This window comes from Lolium perenne, chromosome 3 (genome assembly GCF_019359855.2).
Source record: "Lolium perenne isolate Kyuss_39 chromosome 3, Kyuss_2.0, whole genome shotgun sequence".
NCBI classification, from domain to species: Eukaryota; Viridiplantae; Streptophyta; class Magnoliopsida; order Poales; family Poaceae; genus Lolium; species Lolium perenne.
In genome coordinates this window covers 49,670,941-49,691,258 of record NC_067246.2, presented here as the reverse complement: position 1 = coordinate 49,691,258, position 20,318 = coordinate 49,670,941, and the positions used below count along the sequence as shown (strand labels likewise).

Sequence of the window (20,318 nt, the reverse complement as noted above, 5' to 3'; positions counted from 1 at the left end):
ATGATGGAGGCGATGGCGTCGATGGAGATGGCTTCCGGGGGCACTTCCCCGTCCCGGCGACGTGCCGGAACAGAGATTCTGTCCCCCGAATTGGAGTTTCACGATGGCGGCGCCCCTGGAGTCTTTCTGGAGTTTCGTCAATTGGTATCGAGGTTTTAGGTCGCGAGGGGTTATATAGGCGAAGAGGCGGCGCAGGAGGGCGCCTGGGGGTCCCACCCCATAGGGCGGCGCGCCCCCCTTCCAGGCCGCGCCGACCTATGGTCTGGGGGGCCCAGGCCTCCCCTCCGACTCTCCTTCGGTGTCCTGGTCCGTCTCGGTGAATTATGATGTTGGGTCTTCGTTTCGTCGAATTCCGAGAATATTGCCCGAACAGCCTTTCTGGAACCAAAAACAGCAGAAAACAGGAACTGGCACTTCGGCATCTTGTTAATAGGTTAGTTCCGGAAAATGCATGAAATCATTATAAAGTGTGAGCAAAACATGTAGGAATTGTCATAAAACAAGCATGGAACATCAGAAATTATAGATACGTTGGAGACGTATCACACCGCATGCTTTGCCCCCAGGCGAAACAGGTGGTTGAGCTTCTGGATGGAGTACCAGGACTTTGAACCCGGTCGGTGTGAATCCAACATCAGGTCCTTGTCCCTAAGGTATTTATTCTAAAGGATCTCCGCCCACAAGCCTTGCTCTCCAGAGTAGAGCCTCGAGATCTACTTGACCAGCAGGCAGGCGTTCATGAGCCACGTATCGACAATGCCAGAGCCCCCCTCCCCCTCAGCTCTTTGGCTTACAAACCGCTGACCATGGCATGCAGTGGCAAGCTGGACATGCATGCATTAATCAGGGTCAGCCTAGCCGCAGTGGACATAAGTTTCCCCATCCAGGGGTCTACACGCTTGCCCACTTTGGCAGACAGGGGACCACAGTCTGTGGCTGCCAGCGCTCGGTCACTAACCGGCAAACCCAGGTAGGAGAACGGAAAGGATCCATGCTTGCAATTCAGCATGTGCGCAATCCTGAGTCCTTCCTCCTGGTCCACACCCAGGGATAACCTAGTGGCATACGCCTTGGCGACGAACTTAAAAATAACATTAATCAGCGCAATCGGCCTAAATTGTTTAATGTCCTCCGGCCCGGGGACTTTAGGAATAAGAGAAAGGATTCCAAAATTAAGCCTAGCAATGTCTACTCTCCCAAGAGCAAAGCCATTCGCTATGTCCATAATCATAGGCTTCACCAAATGCCAGAACCTCATGAAGAAGGCAACGGGGAAGCCGTCCGGCTCAGGAGCCATGTCCACCTTCATACTGGCTAACACCACATCGACTTCCTCCCTCGAGAAGGCAATCATGAGGCAGTTGTTCTCCCCTTCCGACACTTGCCCTGACGCATGCCAGAAGGAGGGGGAAATGTGAAATAGGTTAGGTTCACCAGCAACCCCCATGAGAGCCCGATAGAAGTTATAAATATGTGCCTGGAGCTCGCGAGGCTCAACAATGATTCATGAATCAATGGTGAGACAGGTGATAGCACACTTCCGCCGTCTTCCATTAGCGAAGGCATGGAAGAACGCAGTATTAGCGTCCCCTTTAGTAAGCCAGTCAATTCTACTGCGCTGACGCCAGTACTCCTCCTCCACCTTAGAGAGATGAGTAAGTTGGCTCTACATATGGTAACGAAGGGCCCACCCCTCGTCGTCCAGTCCAGTCACGACAACAACTAATGCTACGAAAAAATACGAGAGGGATAACAAAGGAGCAAATCCACAAAGAACTCCAAGATCAAAATCCAAAAGCCCCCCCTCACAAAGAGGAGATATTATTAGAGTAATTAGTAGAGCTAATCTCTTCTCTCATTTTCCTCAAAGAGATGCAAAAATTATGCGAGAGATGGAGAGATAGCAAGCTCAAGAGTTCGACACTGGAGGGGAAACCCAAGCTTAAGAGATAGGGAACATTTGGGGAAGAAGACCCTTAAGGGATCCTTTGATTCATAGATAGGAAAAACGTAGGAATAGGAAAGACATATGATTGTCATGCCTACTTGAGATGTCATGTTGGAGGCAGCACTACCGCCGATACCACCGGTACAACCGGATATGGGAAAACAACTTCACGAAAATTGCAATAACTTTGCATGTAAATTCAAACCTCCTTAAAAGAAGAACCAACCTGTAAAACCTCCAATATAAAAATACATAACAGATTTCTCATACGAAATCTATTTTTTATGAACTTAAGCTTGCCTTGAAGATAACCACAAGCTATAAAACCTCACTTTGATAAAATTAAATTAACAACCAATAGAGATGATGCCAAGCATGCAAAGATTTGAGCTCTCGTCGAATGACACGACCAAGTTACTCACTCTAGATCCCCCTAGATAGTACGGCTATCGATCATATAACCATGTCTCTCAACAACCACTTTGAAGATACACATGAGATCTCATTCAATCTTCTTCTTGACGAATACTTGCCATAGGTTCAACTTCTATCATGATCATTCTTCAGACTACTCCTTTGATCCTCACTTAATCTTCTTCACTTTTTTTCTTCTTTCAATCTTGAAGTCAACATATGGTTCAAGCATTGTATATGGACAAACCCTTCAAATTTAATCAATGCACACATTAGTCCATAGCGATTGTCAATTACCAAAGCCACACGCCCACACATGGGGGATCCATGCTCTTTCATTCATAAAGCTTATCCTTTAGATGTTTTTTTAAAGGTTTTAGCATACTACATAATTGAAATAAAGTAAAATGGAAATGAAGAGATGGGATGTGCCTTGACAATGGGGTACCTACAATCAATGTGACATGGATAAAGAGAAGTTTCTAAGCCTTGCATTTTTATTATGGGATAATTGGAGACCTGCTGCTCATAGGGCATCAGTAGTATGTGAAAACAAAGGAAGTAAAATGGTCGATTCAAATACAAAAGACGCGAAGAGAAATGGACATAGACATACTAGCCCAAGAGTCAAACAACTATGGAGCCAAAAATCAAAATACTCATCAATTGCAGGCAACAATCCACCCCTCAAGTCTATGGAATGGAGTCAATAGAAAGAAATTAAACCATGACAAAAAGTTTTATATTCACGAACATCACTACAAGTACGAAAGATAATAGTTTGTGTATGCTCGGCTTACAAATTCAAGGGTGGGTCTGGCGCAGTGGTAGAGTAACTCCACTTGTGTCCTAGAGTTCCGGGTTTAAATCAACCTTTTTGCATGAAAAAAACAAGGAAAAGGCTTGCCTAGAAATTTCCTTCCCTAGACCCTAAAATGTGTGGGAGCTTCTAGCACCAGTACACCCTTTATACTCGGGTTACCTAATACTATTCACTAGATGTGTTAAGTGTGGCACATGGTAAGCATCACAATACCTTAAAGAAAACATATCAACGTTCACATCGATAAAGAGTATTGTTTATTTCTATTTTCTGTAACATATGCCAGCCTTAACATTCAACTTAATCTAGAGTGGTACTGTTGCCTGTTCTACACATGATATGGACATGTTCACATGGTAGTGTTAGAAAACTACATTGCCATCCGAGATTTCTAGTTCTGGTATACATGAAACCAAAAGCAAAGTTATAAATCAGCTCACTTTAATGGGTACTCTGTTCTGATTTCTGAAAGTACAATTACAATAGTGGAAGTGGGAACATCTAAATTATAAATTACAATTGGAAATAATTAAGAATGATGAGTACCCAATATTAACTGAATGAGAAAACCTGTTTATCTAAAAATGTCGGAACAATACTTGAAATTACACGGGACAAGATGGCTTCATGGCCTGCTCTTCCATTTTAACTGACGAAAGAAACTAAAACGACTGAACGCTAGGTACAGGCCGAGGCATGGGCTTATCTTGCAAGAAATGCTCGAAAAGCTTCAAGGCCTGTTTTGGACGATGGAGGGGAACCTCATGTCCCGCACCTCGGACTGTCACCAAGGTCAAACCTTTATACACTTGGCACCAACCACCAACCTAAGAAAAAACAACAGTATTAGAGAATGTTGAGTACAGCTGCAGCAAAGTGAAAAGGGAATAAAACCATCAGTGTGGCTGTGGCTGTAGAACTGTTGCAGACTAACCTCCTCCTCCTGATACCAGGGATACCAGTTAGTGACGGTCGGAAGATAGAGTGCATCAATGGAGTATCTTGTACCAGTGAGGGGTACTACGGAATCGGCATCACCACTGTCAAATTTATCAATTAAAATGATCAAAACCCAGAAGGAAAGACAGGCTACTTAATACTTTTACTGAACCATACAGTCAATCATGTTACGATTCAGCATTGGTACCAACTGTCAGCGTAATCATGTTCTCAACATAAATTTTGCGTACCTGAAGACCCATATTCTTAGGCCAGCTGCAATAAGTTCGCGGTAAATAGGAAGCATGGACCTCGGCGAATCTTTCCAATATTCGAACAAGTCATCACTGCGAATTAGGAGCAAGTTTAGCGCAAACTATCATTAAGAGGCAGACTTTACTGACAGTCATGGTGAACTAGTTGTGAGTAAAACAAGATGAAACCAGTTGAACAGACCTGCAGCCGGTCCAAGCATACGGTATTCCAGTGACATTGGCACGAAAAGCTTTCTGCACTTCTGGTAGATTATAGTACTTGGTGGAGTACACTTCGGTACAGGGATCATATCCTCTTGGCAACCAGGGCTACATTTTATACAAAAATGTTGTTAGGAGGCAACTTATGAAATGTTATGCTTCAAAAGAATCTCAGACATGTTTGAACAACACTTTCCAAAGTGGCATATATATTAGTCAAAAGCACCAACACATAATGTATTGCAGCGTACCAGCTTAGCCATCAACAAAATAATAGTTCTAGTAGTGGGATTAGCTCACCCTTCTTCCCTTGATTAGCCTCCGCTTATCAAGTGAGGACTTCTTGCAGGTAGGTGTGTAGATGCTGTATGCATCAATCAAGCCTTCCTCATCATAAGCTACATCAATAATCTTGTTGCATGCATCGGAAGCGTGCGTAGATGAATCAAAATCACAGGCCAACTGCAGCTTCTGATAGGTGTCGTCAGAGATGAGCCCATGCGTCCACCAATACTCGAAGGTTCCAACGAAATCATTGTAATCGTCAATAACTGCATTCCCGACCTAGAGCAACACATTATGTATCAAGGAAATGACCAGAGCAATCAAGGGAGCACAAGATTAAAGAAGAGCTCGAGAAGTCCTCACCATGAAGCCCTTGAAGTTTAGGACAGGCTTCTCGATCCCTTTGTTGTTTCTGTACACTACTTGGGACAACTGAGGGACGTAGTGCCCTGAAAATGGTCATTGCAGCAAGAGTGAACTAAACAATGCTGACACATAAACCATAAGCATGTGACTGATAGATATCTAGTGCAAAATACAGAGCCTCCATCCTAGATTGAACCAAATTCGGTGGCAGTTTACCTGCGTAGCTCTCCCCGGTGATGTAGAAATCACGGTGCTTGTACTGCGGGAACCTCTCCAGCCAGTTGACCAAGAAAGTGTAGGAATCATGAGCTGCAGAGCAACATTGGTTAGTTCATTCAGTTCAGCAGAAGACATCCATGAGAGCAGAGCAGCACTAGCACTCTAGATGAGTAGGTGGACTGGTCCCAGTTTCACCTGTCTTGTTGTCACCGGCGGTGAACAAATCGGAGCTGGTGTTGGAGTAGGAGTAGCCTACGCCGGCGGGGGCGTCCAAGAAGAGCATGTTGGCCCCTGAAATTGTCAAGGAATCGATCCATCGAGTGTCAGTTGTCAAGGAAGCTACACAGTACTCAACCAAACGAGCTGATTGAGTGAGAAATCTACTTACTCTTATTCCAGGAGTATGGGTTGGAGGAGAGCGTGGTGCCATCGGAGTTGATCCTGAAGGCGCCGAGCTCCTCGGAGGCGCCGTAGCCGACGGAGGAGCAGCCGGGCCCGCCGTTGAGCCAGAGCACGAGCGGCGCGGACGCGGGGTCCTCGACGGCGGCCTCGATGAGCCAGTAGAAGAGGGCGCGCCCCGCGGCGGCGTCAACGGTGACGTAGCCCGAGTACATGGAGAAGTTGACCGGCGGCTGGCCCGGCAGAAGCGTGATGCGGTCGGCCGCCGCCGCGTTGGTGGGCGAGGCGGACGCGCGGGACAGCGCCAGGATGCTGGCGGCCAGGACTAGCAGCACGGCCGCCGCCATTTGCGCGCGCGCTCGCTCGCTGGCGGTGGCTCAGCCCGTGGAGAGCAGAGGACTGTGCTGTGAGCTAGTGAGCCAATCAGCCAACGGCGACCTGTGTGATGAGGCCGGGTCGCGTGGAAGGCGTGGTTTGCTTGATTTGACATTTCCGGCCGGATCGGATCCTGTGGCGCGTACCGCTGCAGCGTCAGCGTCAACTCATCATTGTCCATGGGCCATCGGATTTCTAATTTCTTATTAATACATAATCGATTGATTTATTTCATAATAAGAGCATCTCCAAGTTTTTTTTGAGATCGCACCACTTTATTAAACAATTTCAAAAATGTTTACAGGAAAATTCAGGAGGCTTGCTCCAGTACAACCCCTCCCCACACTCAACAAAACCCAACCGGTAATTTAGGCCCATATCCAAACCCAAATCCAAAACTCATTATTCTCACGTATAGGCATATAGTCGCCGCAAGACAGTCCGGCGCCGCAAGACTGTCCGGCGTAAACACCACAAGACAGTTCGGCGCCACAAGACAGTCCAACGCAAGCACCGCAAGACCGTCCGGTTAATCTCGTTCCCAACGGCCGGACTATCCGGGGCGACTATCCGGCCGTTCGTCGCGTCGTCACGCCGCCGTCTAGCCTGCACGCCGCCCCAACCATACCGGTACGGACCTACGAGACATTCAAAGCATTCATACTAATAACATTGGCATTATCATGCATATAAAGTTCCATAGGTTTTTTAATTTTCACTTCAAACACCTCATGTCCTCATAAAGATCTCTAATTTTTGTGTTGTTTTCCATTATGCCTAACTAGTGTAAACAAGAAACAAAAAGATGCAATTGCAGGATCTAAAGGAAATAGCTTCGAGCACTCACAACGGCGCCAGAAAAGTGCTTGGTTACCTGGGACCGGAGTGTGAATGTCTTTTACCTTTCCTCCCCGGCAACGGCGCCAGAAAAGTGCTTGATGTCTACGCACGCTTCTATTCATGTAGACAGTGTTGGGCCTCCAAGAGCAGAGGTTTGTAGAACAGCAGCAAGTTTCCCTTAAGTGGATCACCCAAGGTTTATCGAACTCAGGGAGGAAGATGTCAAAGATATCCCTCTCAAGCAACCCTGCAATCACGATACAAGAAGTCTCTTGTGTCCCCAACACACCTAATACACTTGTCAGATGTATAGGCGCACTAGTTCGGCGAAGAGATAGTGAAATACAAGTAATATGGATGTATATGAGTAGTAGCAACGGCACCAGAAAATAGCTTGCTGGCGTGCAGTAAGTAAAGATGCAGTAAAACAGTAAATAAGCGATGATTTCAGTATTAGGAAACAAGGCCTAGGGATCATACTTTCACTAGTGGACACTCTCAACATTGATCACATAATAAAACCACTCTACACTCTCTTGTTGGATGATGAACACCATTAATTGTGTAGGGCTACAAGAGCACCTCAATGCCGGAGTTAACAAGCTCCACAACATTCGATGTTCATATTTAAATAACCTTAGAGTGCATGATAGACCAACGCAATTATACCGAGTACTAACATAGCATGCACACCGTCACCGACAGACTATGAAAGGAGGAATAGATCACATCAATACTATCATAGTAATAATTAACTCCATAATCTACAAGAGATCACAATCATAAACTACGCCAAGTACTACATGATGCACACACTGTCAACATTACATCATGAAGGAGGAATAGAGTACTTTAATAACATCACTAGAGTAGCACATAGATTAATAGTGATACAAAGCTCATCATATGAATCTCAATCATGTAAGGCAGCTCATGAGATCATTGTATTGAAGTACATAGGAGAGAGATTAACCACATAGCTACCGGTACAGCCCTTAGCCTCGATGGAGAACTACTCCCTCCTCATGGGAGATAGCAGCGTTGATGGAGATGACGGTGGTGTCGATGGAGATGCCTTCCGGGGGCACTTCCCCGTCCCGGCGGCGTGCCGGAACAGAGACTTCTGTCCCCCGAATCTTGGCTTCGCGATGGCGGCGGCTCTGGAAGGTTTTCAGTGTCGTGGCTTATTCGTCTCGATGTTCTAGGTCAGGGAGGCTTTTATAGGCGAAGAGGCGGAGTCGGAAGGGTTACGGGGGCGCCACACAATAGGGGGGCGCCCTCCCCCCCTGGGCCGCACCGGCCACATGTGTGGTGGCCCTGTGTCTCTCCTCTGGTCCCTCTCGGGTGTTCTGGAAGCTTCGTAGAATTACAAGATGCTGGGCGTTGATTTCGTCCAATTCCGAGAATATTTCCTTACTAGAATTTCTGAAACCAAAAATAGCAGAAAACAGGAACTGACACTGCGGCATCTCGTCAATAGGTTAGTTCCGGAAAATGCATAATAATGACATAAAGTGTGTATAAAACATGTGTGTATCATCATAAAAGTAGCATGGAACATAAGAAATTATAGATACGTTGGAGACGTATCAGCATCCCCAAGCTTAGTTCCTACTCGTTCTCGAGTAGGTAAACGATAACAAAGATAATTTCTTAAGTGACATGCTATCATCATCTTGATCATACTATTGTAAAGCATATGAGATGAATGCAGCGATTCAAAGCAATGGTAAAGACAATGAGTAAACAACTGAATTATATAGCAAAGACTTTTCATGAATAGTACTTTCAAGACAAGCATCAATAAATCTTGCATAAGAGTTAACTCATAAAGCAATAAATTCTTAGTAAAGGCATTGAAGCAACACAAAGGAAGATATAAGTTTCAGCGGTTGCTTTCAACTTCAACATGTTTATCTCATGGATAATTGTCAACACAAAGTAATATGATGAATGCAAATAAGCAAGCATGTAAGAATCAATGCACAGTTAACACAAGTGTTTGCCTCTAAGATGGAAGGAAGTAGGTAAACTGACTCAACATAAAGTAAAAGAAAGGCCCTTCGCAGAGGGAAGCATGGATTGCTATATTTGTGCTAGAGCTTTTATTTTGAAAACAAGAAACAATTTTGTCAACGGTAGTAATAAAGCATATGTGTTATGTATAATATATCTTATAAGTTGCAAGCCTCATGCATAGATTACCAATAGTGCCCGCACCTCGTCCTAATTAGTTTGGATTTACATGGATTATCATTGCATAACATATGTTTTAACCAAGTGTCACAAAGGGGTACCTCTATGCCGCCTATACAAAGGTCTAAGGAGAAAGTTTGCATTGGATTTCTCGCTTTTGATTATTCTCAACTTAGACATCCATACCGGGACAACATAGACAACAGATAATGGACTCCTCTTTAATGCATAAGCATTCAACAACAAATAATATTCTCATAAGAGATTGAGGTTTGTTGTCCAAACTGAAACTTCCACCATGGATCATGGCTTTAGTTAGCGGCCCAATGTTCTTCTCTAACAATATGCATACTCAAACCATTTGATCATGATAAATCACCCTTAGTTCAGACAAGACGAACATGCATAGCAACTCACATGATATTCAACAAAGGAATAGTTGATGGCGTCCCTAGGAACATGGTTATCGCTCAACAAGCAACTTATTAAGAAATAAGATACATAAGTACATATTCAATACCACAATAGTTTTTAAGCTATTTTTCCATGAGCTATATATTGCAAAGACAAAGAATGAAATTTTAAAGGTAGCAGTCAAGCAATTTACTTTGGAATGGCGGAAAATACCATATAGTAGGTAGGTATGGTGGACACAAATGGCATAGTTTTTGGCTCAAGGATTTTGGATGCACGAGAAGTATTCCCTCTCAGTACAAGGCTTAGGCTAGCAAGGTTGTTTGAAGCAAACTCAAGTATGAACCGGTACAGCAAAACTTACATAAGAACATATTGCAAGCATTATAAGACTCTACACTGTCTTCCTTGTTGTTCAAACCCTCACCAGAAAATATCTAGACTTAGAGAGACCAATCATGCAAACAAAATTTTAACAATCTCTGCAGTATTTCTTCACTAATAGGTGCAAAGTACATGATGCAAGAGCTTAAAAATGAGCACAACAATTACCAAGTATCACATTATTCAAGACATCCTACCAATTATCACATGTAGCATTTTCTGTTTCCAACCATATAACAATTAACGAGGCAGTTTCAACCTTCGCCATGAACGTTAAGAATAAAGGTAAGAACACATGTGTTCATATGAACCAGCGGAGCGTGTCTCTCTCCCACACAAGCATTTATTCAGAGAATGAAAATAACAAAAACGAAAATAAAACACACGACGCTCCAAGTAAAGTACATAAGATGTGACCGAATAAAAATATAGTTTCAAGAGAAGTGACCTGATAAGTTGTCGATGAAGAAGGGGATGCCTTGGGCATCCCCAAGTTTAGATGCTTGAGTCTTCTTGAAATATGCAGGGATGAACCACGGGGGCATCCCCAAGTTTAAACTTTTCACTCTTCTTAATCATATATCATCCTCCTCTCTTGACCCTTGAAAACTTCCTCCACACCAAACTCGAAACAAACTCATTAGAGGGTTAGTGCATAATCAAAAATTCACATGTTCAGAGGTGACACAATTATTCTTAACACTTCTGGACATTACCCAAATCTACTGGAAGTTAATGGAACAAAGAAATCCATCAAGCACAGCAAAACCGGCAATGCGAAATAAAAGGCAGAATCTGTCAAAACAGAACAGTCCGTAAAGACGAATTTGTCTGGGGCACTAAACTTGCTCAGATGAGAAAACTCAAAACTAATGAAAGTTGCATACATATCTGAGGATCACTCACGTAAATTGGCAGATGTTTCTGAGTTACCTACAGAGAACACTGCCCAAATTCGTGACAGCAAAAATTATGTTTCTGCGCAGTAATCCAAATCTAGTATCAACCTTCTATTAGAGACTTCACTAGCTTGGCACAACAATGCAATAAAATAAAGTTGAGGAGAGGTTGCTACAGCAGTAACAACTTCCAAAACACAATAAAGCAGTAGCAAAATAAAGACATGGGTTATCTCCCAAGAAGTGCTTTCTTTATAGCCATTAAGATGGGCTCAGCAGTTTTAATGATGCACTCGCAAGAAATAAGAGTTGAAGCAAAAGAGAGCATCAAAAAGCAAATTCAAACCACATTTAAGCCTAACCCACTTCCTATGAAAAGGAATCTTGTTCACAAATAAATTCATGAAGAACAAAGTGACAAGCATAGGAAGATAAAACACGAGTAACTTCAAGATTCTCAACATAAAGAGGGGAAACTTAATATTATTAAGATGCATATAACCATGTTTCCCTCTCTCATAATAACTTTCAGTAGCATCATTGATGAAATCCACAATATACCCATCACTTAAAACATTCTTATCATGGTTCATACGCATAAAAGTATCATTAATTTTGGCATAAGAAGAGTTATTCTCATTAATAGTAATTGGAGCAAGATTATTATCAAGAATTTGAACATGGTAAACAAGTTGCATACTAAGGGAATTATTTTTGGCAATCCAATCATAACTATGACAAGTTTCATAAGGATAGTTATAACCTATATCATAGCATTCTTTATAATAATCATCAAAGGTCGGAGGCATAGTATAATCATAATAAACTTTATCCTCCATAGTAGGCGGCACCAAAAGACCACTATCATTATAATCATCATAAATAGGAGGCAAAGTATCATCAAAGTAAATTTTCTCCTCAATGCTTGGGGGACTAAAAATATCATGCGAATCAAAACCAGCTTTCCCAAGCTTAAATTCTTCCATAGCATTAGCAACAATGGTGTTCAAAGCATTCATACTAATAACATTGGCATTATCATGCATATAAAGTTCCATAGGTTTTTTAATTTTCTCTTCAAACACCTCATGTCCTAATTCAAGATAAATTTCATAAAGATCTCTAATTTTTTTGTTGTTTTCCATTATGCCTAACTAGTGTAAACAAGAAACAAAAAGATGCAATTGCAGGATCTAAAGGAAATAGCTTCGAGCACTCACAACGGCGCCAGAAAAGTGCTTGGTTACCTGGGACCGGAGTGTGAATGTCTTTTACCTTTCCTCCCCGGCAACGGCGCCAGAAAAGTGCTTGATGTCTACGCACGCTTATATTCATGTAGACAGTGTTGGGCCTCCAAGAGCAGAGGTTTGTAGAACAGCAGCAAGTTTCCCTTAAGTGGATCACCCAACGTTTATCGAACTCAGGGAGGAAGAGGTCAAAGATATCCCTCTCAAGCAACCCTGCAATCACGATACAAGAAGTCTCTTGTGTCCCCAACACACCTAATACACTTGTCAGATGTATAGGTGCACTAGTTCGGCGAAGAGATAGTGAAATACAAGTAATATGGATGTATATGAGTAGTAGCAACGGCACCAGAAAATAGCTTGCTGGCGTGCAGTAAGTAAAGATGCAGTAAAACAGTAAATAAGCGATGATTTCAGTATTAGGAAACAAGGCCTAGGGATCATACTTTCACTAGTGGACACTCTCAACATTGATCACATAATAAAACCACTCTATACTCTCTTGTTGGATGATGAACACCATTAATTGTGTAGGGCTACAAGAGCACCTCAATGCCGGAGTTAACAAGCTCCACAACATTCGATGTTCATATTTAAATAACCTTAGAGTGCATGATAGAGCAACGCAATTATACCAAGTACTAACATAGAATGCACACCGTCACCGACAGACTATGAAAGGAGGAATAGATCACATCAATACTATCATAGTAATAATTAACTCCATAATCTACAAGAGATCACAATCATAAACTACACCAAATACTACATGATGCACACACTATCAACATTACATCATGAAGGAGGAATAGAGTACTTTAATAACATCACTAGAGTAGCACATAGATTAATAGTGATACAAAGCTCATCATATGAATCTCAATCATGTAAGGCAGCTCATGAGATCATTGTATTGAAGTACATAGGAGAGAGATTAACCACATAGCTAGCGGTAGAGCCCTTAGCCTCGATGGAGAACTACTCCCTCCTCATGGGAGACAGCAGCGTTGATGGAGATGGTGGTGGTGTCGATGGAGATGCCTTCCGGGGGCACTTCCCCGTCCCGGCTGCGTGCCGGAAGAGAGACTTCTGTCCCCTGAATCTTGGCTTCGCGATGGCGGCGGCTCTGTAAGGTTTTCCGTGTCGTGGCTTATTCGTCTCGATGTTTTAGGTCAGGGAGGCTTTTATAGGCGAAGAGGCGGAGTCGGAAGGGTTACGGGGGCGCCACACAATAGGGGGGCGCGCCCCCCCTTGGGCCGCGCCGGCCACATGTGTGGGGGCCCTGTGGCTCTCCTCTGGTCCCTCTCGGGTGTTCTGAAAGCTTCGTGGAATTATAAGATGCTGGGCGTTGATTTCGTCCAATTCCGAGAATATTTCCTTACTAGGATTTCTGAAACCAAAAACAGCAGAAAACAGGAACTGGCACTGCGGCATCTCGTCAATAGGTTAGTTCCGGAAAATGCATAATAATGACATAAAGTGTGTATAAAACATGTGTGTATCATCATAAAAGTAGCATGGAACATAAGAAATTATAGATACGTTGGAGACGTATCACAGCCCCTTCAGCACTTCTAGGCAATCAAAGGCTATTGTACTATCGCTCAAATTTAGATCAGCAGCCAATGCAAGTGCCTCTCTGCAAGCCAAAGCCTCCAAACACCCCGGATCCGTGATCCCTTCAAAAACAATCACAGCCTCCAAACACCCGGATCCGTGATCCCATCAAAAACAATCACAGAAGCTCCCAGGTAGCCTCCCTCATACGATCGGCAAACAGCTCCAACAGCTCCTTTATTAGCCGTTTTCGCCACCGCAGCATCGACATTTACCTTGCATTCACCCGCCTGCGGCGGCAACCAACATGGTGAACACCTCACCGCAGTTGCGACAGCTCGGGTAGGTTTCTTCTCCTTGCTGGACTTCAGAACTTGCAAGAAAGATTGAACGAACATATGCGTTGCCATCGGACTCTGAAAGCAGTCCTCATGGATCGCATTTTGCCTTGCATGCCATAAAGCCCACATCATGACTACCATGCAAGTAAATTCATCATGCTTCATCGACTGGATCATCATGAACAGCCACTGACGTGCAGAGGGTTCAGTAGTCATGCTAACATTCTCCACAACATCTTGATCCGCCAAAGCCCACACATAGCGAGACATGGTGCATTCGAAGAGAGAGTGGCGCCATGAATCCGCTTCGCCACAGATCGAGCAAGCATCCGTGGTAGCCATATTTCTATGATGACAGACATCTCCAGTTAGAATAGAGCAATGTGTCAACCTCCACAGAAAAATTCTAACCTTTGCAGGGACTTTGCAGCTCCATAGTTCCAGCCAGAGCTTGCCGTTCGCTCGACCATCAGATGATGCTGCCCGTCCCTCCAACCAATCTTCCCTTGTCTTCTTTACAAACACAAGACGCCGATACGCTGAGCGGACTGTAAAAATGCCACGCTTTTCGAAATGCCACGCCCAAAAATCACTTTGGTTGTGCATAAAGGAATCCCTCGTATGACCTCGATGTCCATTAGGAGGAAGAACTCCTCTAGTTTCTCCACATTCCAACAGGCCTGAGTATGATCAATATAGTCACTGACTCGCCGTGGTGCATTATCATGCAATGATGCCACAAGGGTGAGTCTCTTGTCCCTGGGCAGCCACTGATCACTCCATGCATCCGTGCTCCTCCCATCGCCTATCCTCTTGATGAGCCCGAGCTTCAGCGTGTCCCTCCCCTCCATTATAGCCCGCCAAATCTGTGACGGATGTGAGCCAAGGTCCGCGGATAGAAAGTCTGAACAAGGGAAATAAACTCCCTTAAGAATTCTTGCACGGAGAGAAGTAGGATCCGTCAATATTCTCCATGCTTGCCGAGTCAGCAAAGCAATATTAAAGAGTTCAATGTCACGGAAACCCAATCTCCCATCATACTTCGGTTGAGTCATCTTCTCCCATGAGACCCAACAAGTTCTTCTTTTTCCCTCTTTGCTCCCCCACCAAAAATTCCTCAACATTGCATTGATATGATCACACAGGCCTCGGGGTAATTTGAAACATGACATGGAAAAGGTAAGAACGGCTTGGGCCACAGACTTGATCAAGATCTCCTTGCCACCCACCGATAGGAGTTGTTCCATCCACCCTAACACCTTCTTCCAGACTTTATCCTTCAGGTACTTGAAAGCTCCACTCTTTGACTTACCAACATCAGACGGTAGCCCAAGATATTTCTCATTGAGAGTCTCACGTTGCACATCAAGTTCAGCCTTGATACTCTCCCGCACCACCACTGGACAGCCTTTGCTGAAAAACACCAAAGACTTGTCCATATTAATACTTTGACCCGAGGCCTTACAATATTTCTGTAGAACTTGCTTCACCTGTGAAGCGCCCTCACTACTTGCTCTGAAAAACAGCAGGCTATCATCTGCGAAGAGTAGGTTGTTCACTGACAGGGCCGTGGGAGCCACACTAATCCCATTAAGTGCAGACGATTGAACTTGGGTTTTTAAAAGGCACGAAAGACCCTCTGCTGCCAACAAAAACAAATAAGGTGAGATAGGGTCACCCTGGCGGATTCCCCTGGAAGGTCTGAACTCCTCTTGCGGTGCCCCATTGAATAGCACCGAAAAGGATACTGTAGTAACCAACCTCATGACTAAAGTAACCCATGATCTGCTGAAACCAAGCTTAAGCATAATGGTCTCCAGATACTGCCACTCTACTCGGTCATAGGCCTTCCTCATGTCCAACTTCAGCGCACAAAATCGATGTTTCTTTGTTTTTGTGCGCTTCATAAAATGCAGACAATCGTATTCTGTAATGATATTATCTATGATCAGTCTCTCGGGGACAAAGGCAGACTGCTCCTCAGATATAATCTATGGTAAGATGGCCTCCTCAGCACTTCCACAAAGCTCGCATGAAGTTGGATAAAAAAAAGTCTCATTGTTAGTTTACTATAACAGGGTAGAAGATCTTTCAGGACAGGCCACGAGAAAACTCTAATTTTTGGAACAACAGCGAGTTTCCAAAGCTTCGTGCACACACCGTTACCCTCAGCATTAGAACAGCCAGCATCATCTGAATTTAAACTAGCATTTCTGATTAGCATTCTGTAAGCTGATCTAACTGAATAGATACCTGACGTTTCTTAAACCCAGGACCATATATCATCAAAATTACCTCTTGGCCTCTTGATACACAAAAATGCTTCGGCATAAGCATTAAAAAGATATTTCCTGATTTTAGTCTCATCCCACCTGCCTGCAGCGTCAATGAAATCTGCTACAGCCTAATTTCCAGGAAACTACAAGCCCATCATGAACAAATAACTCATTCACGTACCGTAATATATAGCAAGAGAACTAACTATATCATTATATCTTTTATAGAAAACAAATAAAGCAAGACCATCATGTGATCTGATATATATTTAGTGGTGAATTGGAAGGCTCAAATTGGAGTAACGCTTAGACTCACAGTTGCTTTTTAAGGACTGTGGCAGCAAGCACATAAATAAATAAGTAAATACAAATAATAACAAGTTGCATGGAATGGAGCACATTACACTGACTGTGGTTTGGTTTACACAAGACGGCAAGTAGAGCAGTCCTCTTTGAACTCAATATTTCTCAAACGCAAGACAAAGGCATAAACCAATATAGTAGTTTGTTAGAGTTGCAAACAGATGTCAAATACCTGAACCAGCTACAGGTTAATCCAACAATATAGACCATAATGAAATACAATATGATAACGGTTAAAGAGTCACTGAAACGATGAACCGGCTACAGTTTGAGCCAACAATGTTGACTTGACTTTAATGAAATGTAAACTGAATACACGCCACATAAAGGTTTTCTGAAACAAAGAAGGATAATGCAAACTGTTGAAGACACTGACAAGTAAAGTGAAGCTAGTACAGGTGAGTATGGTCTTCCAGAAGAAGATTCACGTATTGGGAAACTGAAAAGCAGGCAAATCTAAAGAGGCCAGCCGCGAGCACGGAGGCGAACAGCCCGAGAGGCCATAGCTCTCAGGTTTGCCCGGGCAGTAGATACTGCGTTCTGTGGCTGCCTCTCTCTATCTTCAGTATCGAAGGCCGTCATCCGAGAGGCCATAGCCCTCAGGTTATCCCGGGCAATAGATACTGCGTTCTGCGGCTGCCTCTCTGCATCTTCAGTATCGAAAGCCGTCATGAACTCCTCCTGTTGCAACCTGTATGCCAGTGCAGAATCATCAGATTGGGCTGACCCCCCGGTGGCGAGCAGCTGCGACGCCTGGACAAAGCTTCTGCTGCTGCCTCTGCTTCTTGTGCTCCTCCTATCCTGTGTGTCGAAACTCCCAGTGCTGGTGTTCATGCTTCCAGGGCCCTGCATGCTTCTTCTGCTACCTGGAGTTACGAAGCTCCTGTTTGTTCTGGCGCTGTCTTGCACAACGGAGCTGGTACTGGTGTTCCTAGTTCTCATGCCACCTTGTGTAAAGTTGCTGCTTCTTGGCACGCTTTGCTTCACATCGTCGTCCATACTCGCTGAGCATGACCCAATCGAGGTCCTCCTCGCCTCAACTTCACTAGGAAACAGGAGTTGAATGGTGTTCCAGAGTACTGTGTTGATAGTGCAAGATCTTGAATTGCTGCAGAATGACAAAATTTTAGTTGATGAACCCATGGTTGTTCTTTCTGTCATTTTTGGAGAAGTGCAAAGACTTGAACGCTTGAACCTTACCTGATTAATTGACGGCATTTCGGGCACCGCTTTCCACACTTAGAGGCGGCATGTTTCAAGCATTGCAAGCAAAAGCTGTTGAGTGAAAGGAGCAACAGTGCCATGAGGTTCAAGAATATTCAGTACTGGATCTCTAAATTACAGGGCCAGGGCTGGGTAAAGCATCAATTGAGATAAAAAGTTGCTATCGATAAGTTCAGTACGGAAACTCGTGTCTGCTGAAGCTAACATGGATGCTAATCAGTGAAAGGAGCAACCGTGCTATGAGGTTCAAGAATTCAGTATTCCATCTCTAAATTCAGTAGGAAAACTCGTGTCTGCCCCAGCTAACATGGATGCTAATCTTAGACTTCACTTGATACAAGCAAGCCACATGTAACAAATAAATGCAAATTTACCTGTGACCACAAGGCGTGGTGCTGGGCTCAAAGCAGATGTCCAAACAAATCTGTGCAATTAACATCAAACACCAACCATCAGACCCAAAGATTATCACACATATGCAGATGACAACAAACAGATCGATCCGTGAGATGCCCTTACAGCGCAAGACAGCTCCTCCCTCAGCCGATCCATGCACGGCATCGCCGCAGCTTCCTTGGCGGATCCGGACGTCTCCTTCCCCTCCACCGCAGAAACCTTGTTCTGCTCCTCCTCCTTCTTGGCATCTGCAAATTCCCAAGTTAACCACACCACATCGAAAATTCCCAAACAGGCAGGGGACTGGCGGGAGGAAGCAGTTGCCCACCTGCAGGGTTGTTCGGCTCGTCGTCGTCGTCGAGCACAAGCGTCACGGGCGGGATCGGGGTCTCGCCCGGCGACTGCCTCCGCGACCTCCGCTTCCTGCAAGAAAGCGTTAATTCGGATGGATCAGGAAGAAACCAGCCAAGAAAAGAAGGCGAGGGATTCGTGGGGTGCGCGAATTGCTACCTGGTGTTAGATCCGGCGCTGCCCCCGGCAGAGGCGGAGGAGGAGGGGCGCCTCTTGCGGCGCGATTCGCGGACCGGGGTGTCCTCGACGACGAGCGCCGCGAGGAGGATGGACTCCTCGTCCCAGCCGGCCAACTCGGCGACCGAGCGGAACCGGGGGCTGAGAAGGCCAGCGCCGTTCTTGGCCTCCGCCGCCGCCCGTCGGAGGGCGGACGTGGGGCTCTCCGCCGCCATGCTTATCTCCCGTGGAGAGGGTAGCCGTTGGGGAGGGGGAGGGGAGAGGCAAACCCAACGGTAGGGAATTTCGAAATGGACCTATCGGAGGCGACCCATCGTGGACTTGCCAATACTAATAAGACGCCCTAATTCCCTGATTCCATTTTTGCAATTCCTTGTACGAGAAGAGATACGGTATGATCCAGGAAAAAGGAAATGGTAATAAAAGATTGTCATCCCAATATAAAGAAAAAATAGTTACCGTAATAAATATTTAAAAGGCAACAATAGTCTGGCTTAAATTGATTATATTTAGTCATTTTGTTTCAGTTGATAATTTGAATTCACCTTATTAAATATAAATAAGGGTGATGCTGTTGGAGATATGCCCAAGAGGCAATAATAAAATAGTTATTATAATATATCTTTGTGTTTATGATAATGTTTACATACCATGCTATAATTGTACTAACCGAAACATTGATACATGTGTGTTATGTGAACAACAAAGAGTCCCTAGTAAGCCTCTTGTATAACTAGCTTGTTGATTAATAGATGATCATGGTTTCGTGATCATGAACATTGGATGTTATTAATAACAAGGTTATGTCATTATATGAATGATGTAATGGACACACCCAATTAAGCGTAGCATAAGATCACGTCATTAAGTTATTTGCTATAACCTTTCGGTACATAGCTACCTAGTCCTTATAACCATGAGATCATGTAAATCACTTATACCGGAAAGGTACTTTGATTACATCAAACGCCACTGCGTAAATGGGTGGTTATAAAGGTGGGATTAAGTATCCGGAAAGTATGAGTTGATGCATATGGATCAACAGTGGGATTTGTCCATCCCGATGACGGATAGATATACTCTGGGCCCTCTCGGTGGAATGTCGTCTAATGTCTTGCAAGCATATGAATAAGTTCATAAGAGACCACATACCACGGTACGAGTAAAGAGTACTTGTCAGGAGACGAGGTTGAACAAGGTATAGAGTGATACCGATGATCAAACCTCGGACAAGTAAAATATCGCGTGACAAAGGGAATTGGTATCATATGTGAATGGTTCATTCGATCACTAAAGTCATCGTTGAATATGTGGGAGCCATTATGGATCTCCAGATCCCGCTATTGGTTATTGGTCGGAGTGAGTACTCAACCATGTCCGAAAAGTTCGCGAACCGTAGGGTGACACAC

At 44.2% G+C, this 20,318-nt stretch overlaps 2 protein-coding genes across 2 annotated transcripts; both read right to left on the bottom strand.

Annotated features, from left to right (window-relative positions):
* Positions 1-3,609: 3,609 nt before the first annotated feature.
* LOC127341316 (serine carboxypeptidase II-1) lies at positions 3,610-6,328 on the bottom strand. Its single transcript, XM_051367125.2, has 9 exons — positions 5,859-6,328; positions 5,666-5,761; positions 5,468-5,560; positions 5,249-5,334; positions 4,901-5,164; positions 4,581-4,708; positions 4,376-4,471; positions 4,120-4,225; positions 3,610-4,012 (listed from the first exon to the last, which is right to left on the bottom strand). Exons 1-9 carry the CDS (start codon positions 6,214-6,216, stop codon positions 3,848-3,850), a joined length of 1,392 nt encoding a protein of 463 aa, XP_051223085.1. The 5' UTR covers positions 6,217-6,328; the 3' UTR covers positions 3,610-3,847.
* Positions 6,329-16,985: 10,657 nt separating this feature from the next.
* LOC127341317 (uncharacterized) lies at positions 16,986-19,191 on the bottom strand. The gene is made up of 6 exons (XM_051367126.2): positions 18,892-19,191; positions 18,710-18,804; positions 18,505-18,629; positions 18,360-18,409; positions 17,962-18,036; positions 16,986-17,869 (listed from the first exon to the last, which is right to left on the bottom strand). The coding sequence occupies exons 1-6, from the start codon at positions 19,122-19,124 to the stop codon at positions 17,218-17,220; spliced, it is 1,230 nt and encodes a 409-aa protein (XP_051223086.1). The 5' UTR covers positions 19,125-19,191; the 3' UTR covers positions 16,986-17,217.
* Between the last annotated feature and the right edge of the window lie 1,127 nt (positions 19,192-20,318).